Source organism: Aspergillus lucknowensis, assembly GCF_044049455.1.
Source record: "Aspergillus lucknowensis strain CBS 449.75 chromosome Unknown BJX67scaffold_56, whole genome shotgun sequence".
NCBI lineage: Eukaryota > Fungi > Ascomycota > Eurotiomycetes > Eurotiales > Aspergillaceae > Aspergillus > Aspergillus lucknowensis.
The window spans coordinates 75,280-89,571 of NW_027263600.1; the positions used below are offsets into that span (position 1 = coordinate 75,280).

The 14,292-nt window shown below is 51.8% G+C and overlaps 6 protein-coding genes across 6 annotated transcripts; 2 read left to right on the plus strand and 4 right to left on the minus strand.

The window, feature by feature from the left end:
- Window positions 1–64: 64 nt before the first annotated feature.
- On the plus strand, window positions 65–3,000 carry BJX67DRAFT_267316 (uncharacterized protein). Its single transcript, XM_071026458.1, has 7 exons — window positions 65–513; window positions 564–1,064; window positions 1,119–1,643; window positions 1,697–1,835; window positions 1,900–1,976; window positions 2,027–2,100; window positions 2,166–3,000. Exons 1-7 carry the CDS (start codon window positions 320–322, stop codon window positions 2,861–2,863), a joined length of 2,208 nt encoding a protein of 735 aa, XP_070882095.1. The 5' UTR covers window positions 65–319; the 3' UTR covers window positions 2,864–3,000.
- A 136-nt stretch (window positions 3,001–3,136) lies between these two features.
- BJX67DRAFT_374784 (3-oxoacid CoA-transferase) lies at window positions 3,137–5,195 on the plus strand (the record flags this gene model as incomplete). Its single annotated transcript, XM_071031597.1, has 9 exons — window positions 3,137–3,422; window positions 3,476–3,760; window positions 3,813–3,999; window positions 4,052–4,353; window positions 4,400–4,479; window positions 4,531–4,562; window positions 4,613–4,730; window positions 4,789–5,010; window positions 5,061–5,195. 9 exons carry the CDS (start codon window positions 3,137–3,139, stop codon window positions 5,193–5,195), a joined length of 1,647 nt encoding a protein of 548 aa, XP_070882096.1.
- A 208-nt stretch (window positions 5,196–5,403) lies between these two features.
- BJX67DRAFT_267304 (putative MFS transporter) lies at window positions 5,404–7,212 on the minus strand. Its single transcript, XM_071026457.1, has 3 exons — window positions 6,720–7,212; window positions 6,169–6,657; window positions 5,404–6,090 (listed from the first exon to the last, which is right to left on the minus strand). The coding sequence occupies exons 1-3, from the start codon at window positions 7,103–7,105 to the stop codon at window positions 5,565–5,567; spliced, it is 1,401 nt and encodes a 466-aa protein (XP_070882097.1). The 5' UTR covers window positions 7,106–7,212; the 3' UTR covers window positions 5,404–5,564.
- A 279-nt stretch (window positions 7,213–7,491) lies between these two features.
- Window positions 7,492–8,173, minus strand: BJX67DRAFT_384979 (uncharacterized protein; the record flags this gene model as incomplete). The annotated part of the gene is made up of 2 exons (XM_071033767.1): window positions 7,492–7,583; window positions 7,654–8,173. 2 exons carry the CDS (start codon window positions 8,171–8,173, stop codon window positions 7,492–7,494), a joined length of 612 nt encoding a protein of 203 aa, XP_070882098.1.
- A 64-nt stretch (window positions 8,174–8,237) lies between these two features.
- Window positions 8,238–10,807, minus strand: BJX67DRAFT_364525 (putative MFS transporter). The gene is made up of 11 exons (XM_071030202.1): window positions 10,405–10,807; window positions 10,200–10,355; window positions 9,963–10,137; window positions 9,820–9,913; window positions 9,674–9,759; window positions 9,486–9,616; window positions 9,308–9,437; window positions 9,150–9,246; window positions 8,809–9,078; window positions 8,648–8,732; window positions 8,238–8,599 (listed from the first exon to the last, which is right to left on the minus strand). The coding sequence occupies exons 1-11, from the start codon at window positions 10,527–10,529 to the stop codon at window positions 8,482–8,484; spliced, it is 1,467 nt and encodes a 488-aa protein (XP_070882099.1). The 5' UTR covers window positions 10,530–10,807; the 3' UTR covers window positions 8,238–8,481.
- Window positions 10,808–11,902: 1,095 nt separating this feature from the next.
- On the minus strand, window positions 11,903–13,923 carry BJX67DRAFT_267388 (tyrosinase family protein). Its single transcript, XM_071026460.1, has 5 exons — window positions 13,317–13,923; window positions 13,099–13,252; window positions 12,953–13,038; window positions 12,418–12,854; window positions 11,903–12,357 (listed from the first exon to the last, which is right to left on the minus strand). The coding sequence occupies exons 1-5, from the start codon at window positions 13,409–13,411 to the stop codon at window positions 12,119–12,121; spliced, it is 1,011 nt and encodes a 336-aa protein (XP_070882100.1). The 5' UTR covers window positions 13,412–13,923; the 3' UTR covers window positions 11,903–12,118.
- Window positions 13,924–14,292: the final 369 nt, after the last annotated feature.

Genomic DNA, 14,292 nt, shown 5'->3' on the forward strand with positions numbered 1-14,292 from the left:
TTTTTTTCCTTTCCTCCCCCCCTGATTTTCGTTCTGTTTTTTTATTCCTTTCCCCCGCGCGCCCCAGGAATCGGCTGGGATCATGTTGCCCGACTAGGTTAGGGAGCGTGGTTGTCATCTGCTACTGAAGCGTGGTGGGAGTCTCACCCGCTCATCCTCTATCCGGCTGTGGACTACTCTGGATGTGCGAACGCTCTAGCACTCTTTCCCACTCATACCTTGGCGGCTCACGCACACCACTTCTGCGTTTTTCGGCGCATGGGCTGCATCCGGATGAAGGAAGTCGAAGGTAGACGCCCGATCGGAAGCCGGCGCGGTAATGGAGGACCAAGTGCCAGAATTAAACCGACGACAACCGGCGCAAAGCCGACAAGCTGCATGTCTCAACTGCAGGAAAAGCAAGATCCGCTGTAACCGCAGCCCGGGGGAAGTGTCATGCGATAGATGCAAGCATTCTAATGTAGACTGCATTATTCCCAATCATCATGTTGGCAGGCAGAAGGGGGTAAAAAAGTAAGACCATCGGGCTCAAACATTGATATATACTGACTTTGAACGGTCAGTAAACGGAAGGGCTTAGAGAAAGCGCTGCACCAGATAGAGCAAGCTATTAAGCGGCCGAAAACTGATCACTCGGCCTCTGAAGAGGCGCAGAAGCTTATTGCAAACCTCCAGGACTTGCTCGGCAAATCCCATCCGCAACGATCCCCGGCTGAGGGGGAAGGTGTCTCTGAAGATCTCGAGCAGTCTGATTCTACGCACCGGCCCCGAGCTTCGAATTCTGGAGAAAGCCTGGCTTTAGACGATGCAGAGAATCCTTTGCAATTGCTGGCGCGTGCATCTGATCTCCAGTTGTCCCCGGATGATGTCCGCGATCCTGCGGGGTGGCCCTCACTCGTGACCCCCGATCCGGTAGCGGGTCCATCGCCGACGGTGGGAACTAATGTAGCTGCTGCGAAGTCGTTCTTTGTGCCTGTGAGGGCGAATGTAGATGTCGGCCCGGATATGGATCCTATAGAGATCGGGCTCGTTACATTACCGGAGGCCGAATCGCTCTTTGCCTTGTAAGTTGTCATATATTCCACCGTGAAACTGCCGTGAAAACTGACGGCCTCTAGTTTCTATCAAAACCTTGCACATACTAGATGGGGCCTCGACCCATTTATTCATACCGTGGAGTTTGTTCGCTCCCAGTCGGCCTTCCTTTTCACCTCGATCATGGCCACAGCTACCTTGTTCATGTCGTCTGCCGCGGCATTATCGAAGAGACTATTGAGACATAGCAAATCATTGGCGAATGAGGTGATTAGGAGGCGCCTCAGATCAGTTGAGATTGTTCTAGCTTTTATGGTCAATGTTCCATGGATGGCGCCAGGAACTTGCTTAGGCGATGACGATACTTGCTCCTACATTGCAATGGCATTGACTGTGGCATTGGACTTGTCTCTAAGCAAAATTGTGTTGCCATCAACAAGCTTTGACAGTAACCTCCCAGGAAGACTTGCCAAAGCTGATTGTATCGATGCAAAGAGAGCGTTGCAGATTGATGGCTTTGATGAAATTGACCCTTCTTCTGACTGGGGTCGAAGATTGCTACGACGAAGGGAGAGAACCTGGATAGCACTTTTCGTTCTAGAGCGGGGGTAAGTCTTGGAAACATTGGTCTTCACGTTTGGACCAGCTTGACATTGTGTAGTGTATGCCTGGCTCGCGGGAGAAGCTATACTGTGCCTCCGACTGCCTTGATCGAGAACTGTGACCGCTGGCATGTCTCCGACCTTGCGGATTCTCGCGATGGTGCCATGAATTCAATGGCGGTACTCCGAAGGAACCTGGTGAGACCCTCGCCAATGCACAATAACTCACTTATGATACACTATCTAACATAGGATACACTAGGATGGGCTCTTTAGCCGTGTCAAGGCAAACTGTGATAGTTACCAGGCAAGCAGTACTGGGTCTGCGGCCGCTCAATCGTAAGTATCTTTACTGCACTACGTTATTTTCGAGACTTATCGAGTGATAGAATAAAAGCGATGATAGAGAGCTTTTACAATGAATGGTACGAAGCCTGGACACCTGCAATAGGAGAAGGCCCGTGTGAGTCCGGGACCAACCCAGCCGACACATATCTTGACTGCTGAATATCTGACAACCAGTCCTAGTACATGCCCTCCCGCCATATGTGGAGATCCTTGTCACTCATACTCTACTTTCGACGTACGGCGGCGTAATAAACCACCCAACGGCACCTATTGAGGTCAAACGATTCTTTCGCGCTGCCGGTCTTTCCTCAGCCCTGAATGTTATGCGCGCCGCTATCCAAGGAGAAGCAAGACTGAAATCAATGCCGAATAACACCGTTATCATGATATCATTTGCTGCGTGCTCTGCACTGAGCCTCAGCGTGATGCCAACAGACAGTAAATCTAGTTTGGCCCCAAGCGTCCGGAACTTGATCGAGGAGGTAGCGGGGGTTCTTGAGCGGATTGGAGCAACGCCAAGCCATAGAGATGGTGCGTCAGTACTTTACGGACGATTTCTGCGTGAACTCGTTCGACGTACCCCGGCGAGCTTCAATCCTCAAACGCAGAGTGAGTCTCGAGCTGCTCCCCACACAGTGGCCCTTCCGCCGAAGACGTTGGATCAGTACGGCTCCCTTCCGACGACGGCGCAAGAAACCTTTTCCCCTTCTTTGCTCTGGTCCGAGCCCCTGCAATTCTCCGCTATGTCTGACGATCAGATAATTGACGCTGTTAACCGTGCTGGGACCGCCTTTGGAGCGAGTGTCCCGGGCGTTCCACCTGATGATATGATGAGCTGGGACTGGCTCGATATAAGCAATCTAGATTTCAGTTTCTGATTGTTTCAAGTAGGTCCGTCCCTCATCACGCCTCTGGATTAGCTCTCACCCAGTCTGTTTTCTCTGTTGTGGCGACCAGGCTTATGATTGTTGGGCTGCTGATCAGAAAGGTCTCCACGTCGGCGACCAGAAATAGCCCCGAGAGCCGAGGGTGCCTCGATCCTCTTCAACATTAAATAACGCAACGTCATGCGGGATATCCGTCTCATGCTCTTGTGGTCCTTCTTAAACTTGAATTAGGAGCTTCTACAAACCGAATTTGTCTTCGACAGCATGGCGGCGCTCAGGGTTCCAGCGCTAACTCTCTCTCGCAAGGCGACGAGTCTCTCGGGCGCCGAACTATGCTTCCGTGCATACCGGAGAACATGCGGAGAACCACGTGCACCGATAGCCCGCGCAAATTATTCTATTTCGTCAACGACCAGTGAGCAACTGATACGGGCTCCCGTAATTGATCGCGCAGCCTCGAAGTTATTGAAGAATGCGGATGAAGCTGTGGCTGATCTCCAGAGCGGGTCAACAATACTTAGTTCAGGATTTGGCCTCTGCGGAGTTGCAGGTAATAATATGATCATCTACGGTGACACTATGCGTGGCGCTCACTGTTAGCAGACACCCTCATATCCGCGATTTGTCGGCGAGGGGCCGATAGCATTCACTCCTTAACTGCAGTTTCGAACAACGCTGGTGCGCCTGGGAAAGGGGGGCTTTCTACGCTGACACAATCCGGTCAAGTCAATCGGCTCATCATATCATACCTTGGGAACAACAAAGCGCTAGAGCAAAAGTACCTCACGGGAAAAATTGCTATAGAACTGTGTCCTCAGGGAACTTTAGCGGAGCGCTTGCGTGCCGGGGGGGCTGGAATACCTGCGTTTTACACTGCTACTGGAGCCCGTAAGGCAGCCTGCATTTCTTAAGAATCTCAGCTGATTATTATGGTTCATAGATACCTTCCTTCAAGATGGAAAGATACCTGTGCGTCTGGATCCATCGGGCAATGTTCTGGAGCATGGCAAACCTCGGGAAACAAGGGTGTTCAATAACAAAAAATATCTGATGGAAACTGCGCTCACCGGCGACATTGCGATTCTTCGGGCTTGGAAGGCGGATGAGGCTGGTAATTGCGTCTTCCGGTGAGTTGGGGTCCACTGCATCGGCGCCTGGGAGTATTAACCCTAGATCTAGCTATACTACGAAAGCGTTCGGCCCCATTATGGCTAAAGCGGCCACCCTCACAATTGTTGAGGCAGAGAATATCGTTCCAGTTGGCTCGATCGACCCTAATGACGTTGATCTACCGGGGATCTTCGTGGATAGGATTGTACCTGCGACAAGCGAGAAGCACATTGAGATTCTGAAGCTTCGGGAAGCGAAGGTGGAGGGAGTAGCAGCGCCAACCGAGTCCCCGGCCATCATTGAGAGAAACAGAATTGCGAGGAGGGCGGCGAAGGAGCTTAAACAGGGATACTACGTCAACCTAGGAGTTGGTATATTCCTCAAATCCCTCGCGTGGGTCATGCTAACACTGGCTAGGGATCCCTACACTCGCACCCTCTATGCTTCCGGAGGATGTTAAAGTCTGGATCCAGTCAGAGAATGGAATTCTCGGAATGGTAAGACAAGAACTGACGCTAATTCCCCGCGTGAGCTAAAACAAAAATCAGGGTCCGTATCCTGCCGAAGACGAAGTTGACCCGTATGTGCTTCTGCTTTCTTCTTACGAAGCCTCCAACTGACGGGTGGCAGCGATATAATCAATGCTGGAAAAGAAACTGTTACACTGATTCCTGGTGCTGCAACCTTCGACAGCACCGAGTCTTTTGGCATGATCCGAGGTGGGCACGTAGATGTTTCAATCTTAGGAGTTTGTCATCCCCTCCCTTCAATTCCTCCAACCATCGTGGTTGTTGACCACGGGACAGGCTCTACAAGTGAGCGCGAACGGCGACCTCGCGAACTATATGATCCCAGGCAAAGTGTTCAAGGGTATGGGGGGAGCAATGGATCTGATATCAAACCCTGATCAGACCAAGATCGTTGTCGCCACCAGCCACACAGCGAAGGATGGATCGCCGAAGATTGTCTCGGAGTGCGCCCTACCTCTGACTGGAGCTAACTGTGTTAGCACCATCATTACGGAACTGGTATGGATCCTTGTTGGCATTTAATGGGGCTTGATGCTGACCGAGAATAGTGTGTATTTCAAATTGACCGGAAGAAGGGCGAGCTGACCTTGACTGAGCTCGCACCGGGCGTGGAAGTTGAGGAGATCAAGCAAAAGACTGGGGCGCCATTCCAAGTCGCGGAGGAGTTGGCTGTGATGGAGTAATTTCCTGAACCGGCAATGCTGATGATCACACCCAGATAGATAGACATGTGAGTATGCTTAGATGAAGCTCTCAGGAAATGGCCATTGAATTATGAATTTATTTTCGGGCCCGAATTTCCCGAGAGAAAACCACAACGGACTCGGCTCGCTATCTCTATACGTCCGCTAAGAGTAGTCATCAGGGACGAGAGGATCACTGCTCGGTGGACGGCTAAATGCCATATAAGTGGGCGTTCGTAGATTGTGAATTTCACTCGCGCCATCACCAATCGATATGATCTCACAGACTTCTGTCCGCCCCTTACTAAAGCTTCAATCATTCAATGCCATCATGGGCACACCCAGCCATCCCAAAAGCACACCCTGCGGTTAAACTTCCTCTCCCCTCCCTTCTGCTCCCCTCTCACGCTCCCTCTCAAGCCCAACAAAACTAGCCAAAACCCCCAAATCATATATAATCTTCAAAATACCGGCAAGGATAAACGACGCCCCAAAGAATCCCCTATCAGCCAACACCCCCGTAACCAACGGTCCCAAGCTCTGCGTCGACGTCTTCACAACATTAATCGACCCCATGATCGCTGTGCGCTTATCCGCGGGCAACGCGGCAGCCAGGAACGCCGAGCGCGGCGCGGAGTCCATGTTTGAGGTGCAGTGGCGGAGGATGAGGAATGTGAGGGCTAGTGGGAGGGCGGAGGGGACGGGGATGAGGGCGAGACAGATTGCTGAGGGGAGGTGGGTGAAGGCCATTGTTTTCACGTTGCCGATACGTTTTGCGATGGAGGAGGCGATAAACATGGAGAATGCGGCGATGGTGCTGGTTGTGAAGAAGATGGAGCCGAGCTGGCCTTCTGGGAGGGAGAACTTGCGCTTGAAGAAGTAGGTCATCCACGATCTGGATTTTTGTTAGTTATCTTTCCCCCCCTTTTCGTTGACTTGGGCTAGTGAATGGAGGAGAAAAGGGAAAACGTACAAGGAAGCAAGCCCTGAAGCGAAAGAGTCAAGACCGAAGAGGATGAAGAGACGGATGACCAGGGAAACAAGTTTTCCATCTCCAAGGAAGGAGAATATTGGTTTCTTTTCGGGCTGTTGCGCTGCTGGTCTCTCACCGAGTAGAGGCTGGGTCTCGTTGTTCTCCTCGCCGTCCTGTTGCTTTTGCTTTGCCTGCTTCGATGCCACCACTTCCACCTCTACTTCCTGGCTCATTGTCACCGACAGAAGAAACTTGATACCCCCGACGACCGCGTACACAAAGAATATGGCTCGACAAGCCGGGATAAACTCCCATCCTCTCTCCGTCTGCATCAAGTTAACTGCCCATCCGCACGCCATCACGCCCAAGGCTTGCCCCGCCGTTCCCAGAAGCGTGTACCACATCAGGATATCGCGGAGGAGCTCCTTAGGCGTGATATGCGCGAGAGTTGACTCTTCGACCGCCTTAAAGGGACCGATTTCATTCCCGCTGCTACCGGTCAGCTTGAGCCGGAGAGATACAAGTTGGGAAAACTACGTGGTGAAAGGTACCTCGGACTAATGACCCCGAAGACAGCCGCCACAAGAAGTATCCAAAAGTTTCCAGAAAGGCCAAAGGTAATCCCACTGCCAATCATGAGGGCTGACCCAAGCGCTAAAACGAGCCTTCGACCCAATGCATCAGCAAAAAGAGTCAGGAAGAAGCTGATAGCTACGTCCCCGATCAGAGTCAAGGTCATGAAAAGACCGATGCGGTCATCGGAGATATTCAGGGCAGAGAGGTACGAGGCCAGAACTAGGGTCGAGCCGCCGTAGGCAAAGAATCGGACGAAGCGTTGCAGACAGAGACACTTCGCATCTCGCGGTGCGTGCCATAGCGAGAGGAGGCCGAGCTCCTCGAGAATCCTGCCATGGAGTGGGGTTGATTGTCGGGCCATTTCTCGTGTAGGGCCTGGTCGGTGAGCAGTGTTTTACATACAAAATTCTAGAAGAGAGCCAGGTGTTGGCTCTGTATACAGACAACGCATACGCTAAGAAGGACGGTGAAAAATCTGAGTCATTGCGAGCGAACGCTTGAAAATGAGCGATTGCCAAGACTTTGTATGGCCGGTCTTCGCGCCGACGACGGCGTAAAGTCAATACCATTGATACGAGGTATTTACGAGGTATTAACGGCTGGAACCACGTGAATACAATACGGGAACAGAGCCAAGCCTCGGAGATTTGCATTCGGCTGCCTTTTCCGAGTCGCCTCGGAGTTAACAGATATCCTTGTTTCTTCCTTACCTCGATGCAAACAAAGCCTGGGTTCTCGTCCTCCACATCAACAATAATCTCTCAGCGCATACGAAGGATACACATGGTCCACATGACAAGCCGACGGAGTGTTGAATCCCGGAACATAAAGCGGCGTCGCTAGACCAATCAGTCAATCCATCGCGCGACCCAGACAGATTGACCCCTGCTTGGAGAGAACTTAGCTTACTATCAACGATCAAATCCGCCCTGGGATACCTAATCACAGACTGCGTCCGCTCAGGCGGTGGTTCCAACCTCCTCTCGCAATCAATCTCATCCTCCCCACCGGCAAGCAGATTACTCCCGACCCAAACCCTGACATGGTAGATCCGCTCGGACCACTCCGAGTTGCATTCGGAGCAGTAGTCCTCATGCCGCAGGTACTTCTGTAAATACGGGCTATAGATGACCTCGCATCGTTGGAACTCCCCCGGTGCGGACGCGAAGGTGAGTGGGTTAATGTAGGTTCCCAGTCCACCGGGGACACGGCTGCGGCCGCAGTCGTAGGCGATGTTGGGGCCTTGGTTCTCGTTGTTGGAGATGCCGTAGAAGCTGTGGGTTACTTGGGAGATGATTGTGCATGGGAGCGTTGTGTTTCTGCTTGATTGGGAAGGGGTGGGAAGTGGAGGTACAGGCGATGAGGATTGGGATTGAGAGTTTGCAGCTAATGAGCCGATGAAGTTTAAGGCAAGGAGAGAAAGATGCATGGTGGCTGCTGTTCTTGGAAGTGGGCAAAGACTTGAAGTACCAGGATGAAAGAATCATCTTAAATTTTCGTTTCTGACCGGAGTTTGTGCTGCCGGTCAAACAACGGAAGTTTATTGCCTTCCTCTCGATGTCCGCACCAGAGAAACTGGGGCGGCGTAGAAATGATAACTTTGATAGATACACGATTCCGAGCAAATTAGCGTCGCTCCGAAAGTATGAGCCCGTTCCAATCCAAAAAAGCCTATAACAGTGATCAAGTAATGTGCCAATCCATTTACCGCGTCGTAAATCATATAAAAACCCATGATCACAGCACCATCTTGAAATTGGGGTCACGGTCATCGTTATACCCTTCGTACTGGGCATACTTGCCGTTCCTCTTATCCCTGTTCACCTTCGCACAGTAGAAAACATTAAGTAAGATCCTGAACCATGTTAGTAGCCAGAACTCATTCCGGAAAGGCCTTTCGTACATAAACCAAGCAAAGACCAGCAAGCCCAAGACTACCGAGTGGCCGCGGTGATACTGCGGCTTATCTTCATTGGGGTAAATGAAGGCTATGGGATATAAGCGTCAGTCCGATGATGCTTAGCATCACGAGTGGGGTGAGCTTAGGAGAAAAGGTGGACGTACTCGCAACAAAACCTCCGCAATTTGCAATTGCCAGCTGCATTCCTGACGTGGTCGCCCGCTTATAGTGCCCCGCTGAGTTGTTTGAGTTCCAGACTAGGATGCACGGCACACTAGCGTACATCCCTGTTGCCATCAGGAAGGTCATGCCGTACTTGATTTGTGGAGAATTGATGTTTCCAATCGCTGCGTATCCAGCAATGGCAATGGGGAGGCTGAATAACATAATGATACCACGGAGTTTCAAACGATCAGATAGGAAGGCGACAACGACTGCATTTTGCCACGTTAGTGAATTGGTTGCGGAGTGGGAGGCAGTGAACACAATTGACGGAAGACTGTACCTGTTAACACGGCAGCAACGGCGTACGGGATCACGGTCCATAGTTGGGTCTGATTTGCGTCCGTCGCAAATCCACTCTCGTCGATGATGGTTGGGAGCTAGGTGTAAAAGAATTCGTTAGCTAAACGAGGCCGCGATGGCCGGAGCGGGTCGTCGTACAAATAATCCGAAGGAGTATAGTCCTGATAAAATAGCGAAGTATGCGGTAGCCGAAAGCCACATTTGGGGCTCTAGAAGTCCTCTTCGGACTTCCGACCACTTGAAACCCTCCAGCTCCTCTGTCAACGTCCTACGCGTCGTTAGTTGTCACTTCGCAAAACTAGAAAAGGGAATATACCCCTGTTGGGCGGACGGGCTATCAACCCAGATCCTCTCACAAGCATATTTGCGCTCTTCATGGGTCAGGAAAGGAGCAGTTTCGAGGTTATTGGGGAGGCCAAGATAGGCAAGGCCTCCGCAAGCAAAGGTCTATTCCATCGATTTGTTTTAGCAACGAATCGAAAACAGGCATTGTAGACCACATACCAGAAGCCCTTCGATAATCATGATCCAACGCCAGCCCTCCAAGCCCCCCCTTGGGCCAATCTCTGCTAAGCCACGAGCGAGGAGACCTACATCATGGATACTGATTAACTGTGGATCTTTCGAGGGAGAGGGTGAAGGAGACGTACCGCCAAACGCGCCGGACAGAGAAGCAGCAGTATAGAATAGACCAATTCGAAGAGCCAGGTCGCCTCTTCTATAGAATGACGAAAGATATAGCACCTTTAGAGAGGTTAGAATGTCTGTTGCGGAATCACAAATCACAACGGACCATTCCAGGGAGTAAACCACCCTCCGCAATTCCCAGGATCGCGCGAACAGCAGCAAAGCTGGCAAAATTCCGGACAAACCCTAGACACATCGTAATAATACCCCAAACCATCGTGAGCGCTGGGAGCCATATCTTTGGCGACGCCTTCTTGATGATCAGATTGCTTGGGACCTCGCTGGTTGGAGAACACGTCAGCCGACAGGGGTACCATGTCAGACACGGCTCAAAAACACGTACCTCAGAATATAAAAGAGATAGAAGAGAGTCAAACCGATGTCGTACTGATGGTTCGTAATATTAAGGTCGTCTTCAAGGCCCAAGATTTTCGCGTTACCGACATTGGTCCGGTCGAGAAAGGAGCACAGAAAGAGGATTGCTAGGATGGGTAGGATTCTTCGAAGCTGTCAGTGAGTGACAGTCAAAGTTGAGGGCTTGAAGCTACCTCGTGTCCAATTTGAACAGGATTCTCCTCGTCAACTTTTGGTTCTCCTCGAAATCGCCCATCTCGTTGAGCGGATGTCCCTTGGTATCGTCGCTCATATCCGCCTGGGGCTTTAGGGAGTCCATCGTGCGGTGAGGAGTTGAAAGGGACTAACGAGGCGCGCGTGAGGAGACTTTTCAGAAGGAACAAAGATGCGGAGAGGAGAAATTGAGGGTGAGCACGGTTGATAAGATGACGTGACAGCTGAAAGGAGCGTGAAGAGCTCGCATTGAAAGGGGTCATGGGCGCTGATCGGGTCTTACTTCTGTCGCCGATCGCCAGCGACAACAAATCTTGGACTCTTGGAAATTCCTTGACCCCGCGTCTTGTTGGCAGCCAAGCCGACGCCCCGGATTGCTTGCTCGGGGGCCAAGAAGCTGTTGGGCGGGGAAGCTGAGAGCTCGCTCGCCAACAATTCGCCTTCCTCCAATTGTTTACCAGAAATCGGTGGTCGGTCTTAGATCTGGCACCGAGACCCATTCGCGCCATTTCTGGCACCGAAACTCTCTTCTGTCGTGCTTTGGCCAGGAGCTTTCCCCAGAAATTCAACAAAGCACGTCGGAAGATCTCCGAGCAAGGCACGGCGGACGTATGTCAGAAACTGGTTCCGGGGTTAGCTTTCGAGATACAGGAATGAGCTGCCAGTGGTCGCCGAAGCGGAATCGCGAGTTTCGGAGCTCCTGCCGCTCCTCGTTCTCACCACCCGTCGGAACTCGCTCTGCTTGTCGCATCTATGCTAACAACAAACCGCGGCACGTACGGACACGCTCGGCAAGAATATGATGAAAGCGACTGGGAGTTGCGGGCGTCCTTTGGACCTCACATGTTCAATATCAAATCAAGTTTTCCTAAATCATGAGCCAAACAGCCATGTGAGCCATCTTCCTTAAGAAATAATCAAATTGAACGGACCGTTGTGTAAAACAATGGGTTGGTGCGCGCCCCGGTTGCATGTAAAAGCCGAAGGGACCGTTACTACTTTCAAGTCCCAGGTGGGACCAGGGTTCTTGTCCCGCATAAGACGAGGGTGGATTATATGAAGGCTAGTCCGTCAATACTGGCAGGGGCCCCTGCTCCAGATAGGATCATGCGTGGTAAAGCTAAACTGACGGTTTGCTATCAGCGTTGACGAGGAGCATTTCTCTTTACCAGTCAAAGGCGCTTGACCCCTACCTGAGTCCAATGCACTGTTGGTGACTGGCACCTGGGAGTGCCTGTCTGAATGCGATATAGGCTGGTTGGACGGACCTAGAGGTCGGATTCCCGAACAAGGATGGGGTGACGCAAGCTGAGCGGTAATTCATCTAATCTTCGCCAAACTTCCATACATTGTCACGCAGTCCTAGTCAAATTGATGAAACGAACAAATTCGGCTGACTGAAAGTTCTATTTCGAACGGGTACCGGGAATCGAAACTGAAGCCATTGGAAATCTGAACCTTCGGTGAAAACAAAAAACTGCCGAAAATATATAGTCTATACAGTGAATAAAAGGACAATATTATATCATATCGGATAACCGGGCACATCCGAGCGTCCTATATATACAAACAAGCTCTTCAACGCGTGGCATCATGATACCGAGAATCTGTCCTTCAAGGGACCAAGCACCTGTCGCTATGCAGCCCGCGGGCCAGATTGAAGAGGGAAGTTTGAAAGGAAAGAAAGCACTGCTCTCAAGCAGTGTTGTACGTGTAGCAGAGGACATCACCCTGGGCGTTGAGTAGCTGCTCGAGAGTGGCGTCTCCGGCGAGAGCACCGATGTTGACAGTGAAGTCGAGGGTGACATTAGCACCGCTGTAGTCCATGGGCTCGATAGGGCCGCCGACCTGGTGCAGGCGGGTTTTGAGGTCCTTCCTCTGCCATTCCCAGAGGACGCGGTCGATGTTACCATGATGAAGGTAAAAAAGGGGATCTAGTATCGTTAGTGTCTTGGGACGGGGTTTAATAAGAGTTCGGGGAGAGGAATGCGTACCACCAGGACTCTCGTACTGGTTGCCGAGGGTTCCAAGGACACCACCCGCACCGAAGTGGCCACTACCGTGGATGTTGGGTTCCGTGAAGGCGGGAATGTTCTCAAGCGCTCGTGCAAAGGAGGTATAGTCTGGTTGGCTTTGGACGTGGTCTACAAGGCTCTGCTGAGCAAAAGTGTTCATGATCCAGGGAATGAAGTCTCGCTTGAGGCAGCCGCGTTCGGGGTGATTTAGCATAAACTTGTCAGAGGTGAAGGGCCCATCCTGGACGCAGCCACCACCAGTGCGGCCAGTGAGGTTGAACGGATTTTCTGCCGGATCAGTGATCTCAACATAGGCACCGTTCCCACCGAAGCCGTGGCATGAGTCAAAGATCTCAGTTTCGAAGATAGCAGCAGACTCGCTATCGGTGGAGGCGTCTTTCGACCAATTCCAGTAACTGAGAAACAATTTCGTTAAGCATGGCGGATTCTCGGCTCGACAATTGCTTCCATGAGATCTGCATCTGGTGGAAGGCCGGGGGAATCATGCACTTACGGCTGGGCACCGGTGTATCCACATTCCTCCCTCAAAGCCTTTTCGTATGTTGCAACGAAGTAACGATGCCAGAGGGCGAAATGACCCTGGGGAGGCGATGATCAGCGGGATCGACAAAAGGAGGTCGGGTTTGGACAAGGACTCACCACCCAGTGGATACTTGGGGTCTGACTTGAGTGAACAGCCTGGAAATCATCGAAACGATTCACCGCACCTTCCAGGCCAGAGATAGAGTCCTTGGTCGTCAGGCAATGGACGGCCTCAAGGTACTCCGATTTCTCCTGATGGTTCAGCTCCCTCCTGCGAAGCAAGTGTCAACGTTGCTCGATTGCGAAGGTGAACACGTCTTAAACACGAGGCATACCATTCTTTGCGGACAGGGGGGTTCCTACACGGTTTGGCGGCCCCGAAAGTAAGGTGTAGGAGCGCCAAAGAAGAGAGGGCCTTGGCAAGATGCATCTTGGAAGTTTGTCTGAAACACTGAGCCCAGACATGAGGAGTTTTCACTCCCACATGAGAGAAAGCAGGCTCATTTAAGACGGAAGTTGTTGCGGTTGGGGGCTATGACTTGTTCGGTATGAGCCTGGAAGCCCTAAGTTCCGCTTCGATTCCAGGAAAGGGCCGATTTCTTGGGAAGACGCGAGTCAGCGAGCTGGGGCGAGCGCCACACGAGCGTGGGCGGACGCAGGGCCCAAGGGCCCACGAGCGAAATGCGAGGAAATAATGAGGAGAATTCACAAGAACTTGGACGTCTCAAAGCCGGCGCGGTCTGCGAAGTTTGGTTCTCCAGAGACATCGTTTGCCAACCGAGATGAGCTTCAGCCATGACCCCAATTCTTCGATGGCTCTCTCTCAGGTTGCATGGGGAAGGGAGTCTTGGAAGTTTGTATCCACCCACAAGGATCCTGTGATTGGACGATCGGAGACCTCATGAGTCGTGGATATCCTGAAGCGACCAGCCCTCTGGTCTTCTTCAACGTGAGAGCATCGGGTGCCTTTTTGATCATCCGTCCAAGTGCATCGAACGCCAAGGCACTACGAGTTGGAGCGCACCTTCGGCCGCCAATTGCAATCCCGAATATGACCAGTCCGCTCTTCACAGCTGATTCTTTTCCAGGTTTGTCGGAGATTGCGTTGCACAGCTTCAACTTGTTCAGTCCTGGATGCACATGGGCAAGAGCTTGGCTCACCGGCTGTTGCCCGCCATCCGGCCCCCAGGGCAGGCTCCTCATGGGAGTGGAGAGCCTGCAGCCTGCAAGGGTTCGTTCTGGCTCCTAAGGATGTCGCTCATGTTCTGCGAATTGCAGTCTTGGTCTGGAAGAATTGAGTTCCCCTTCCCT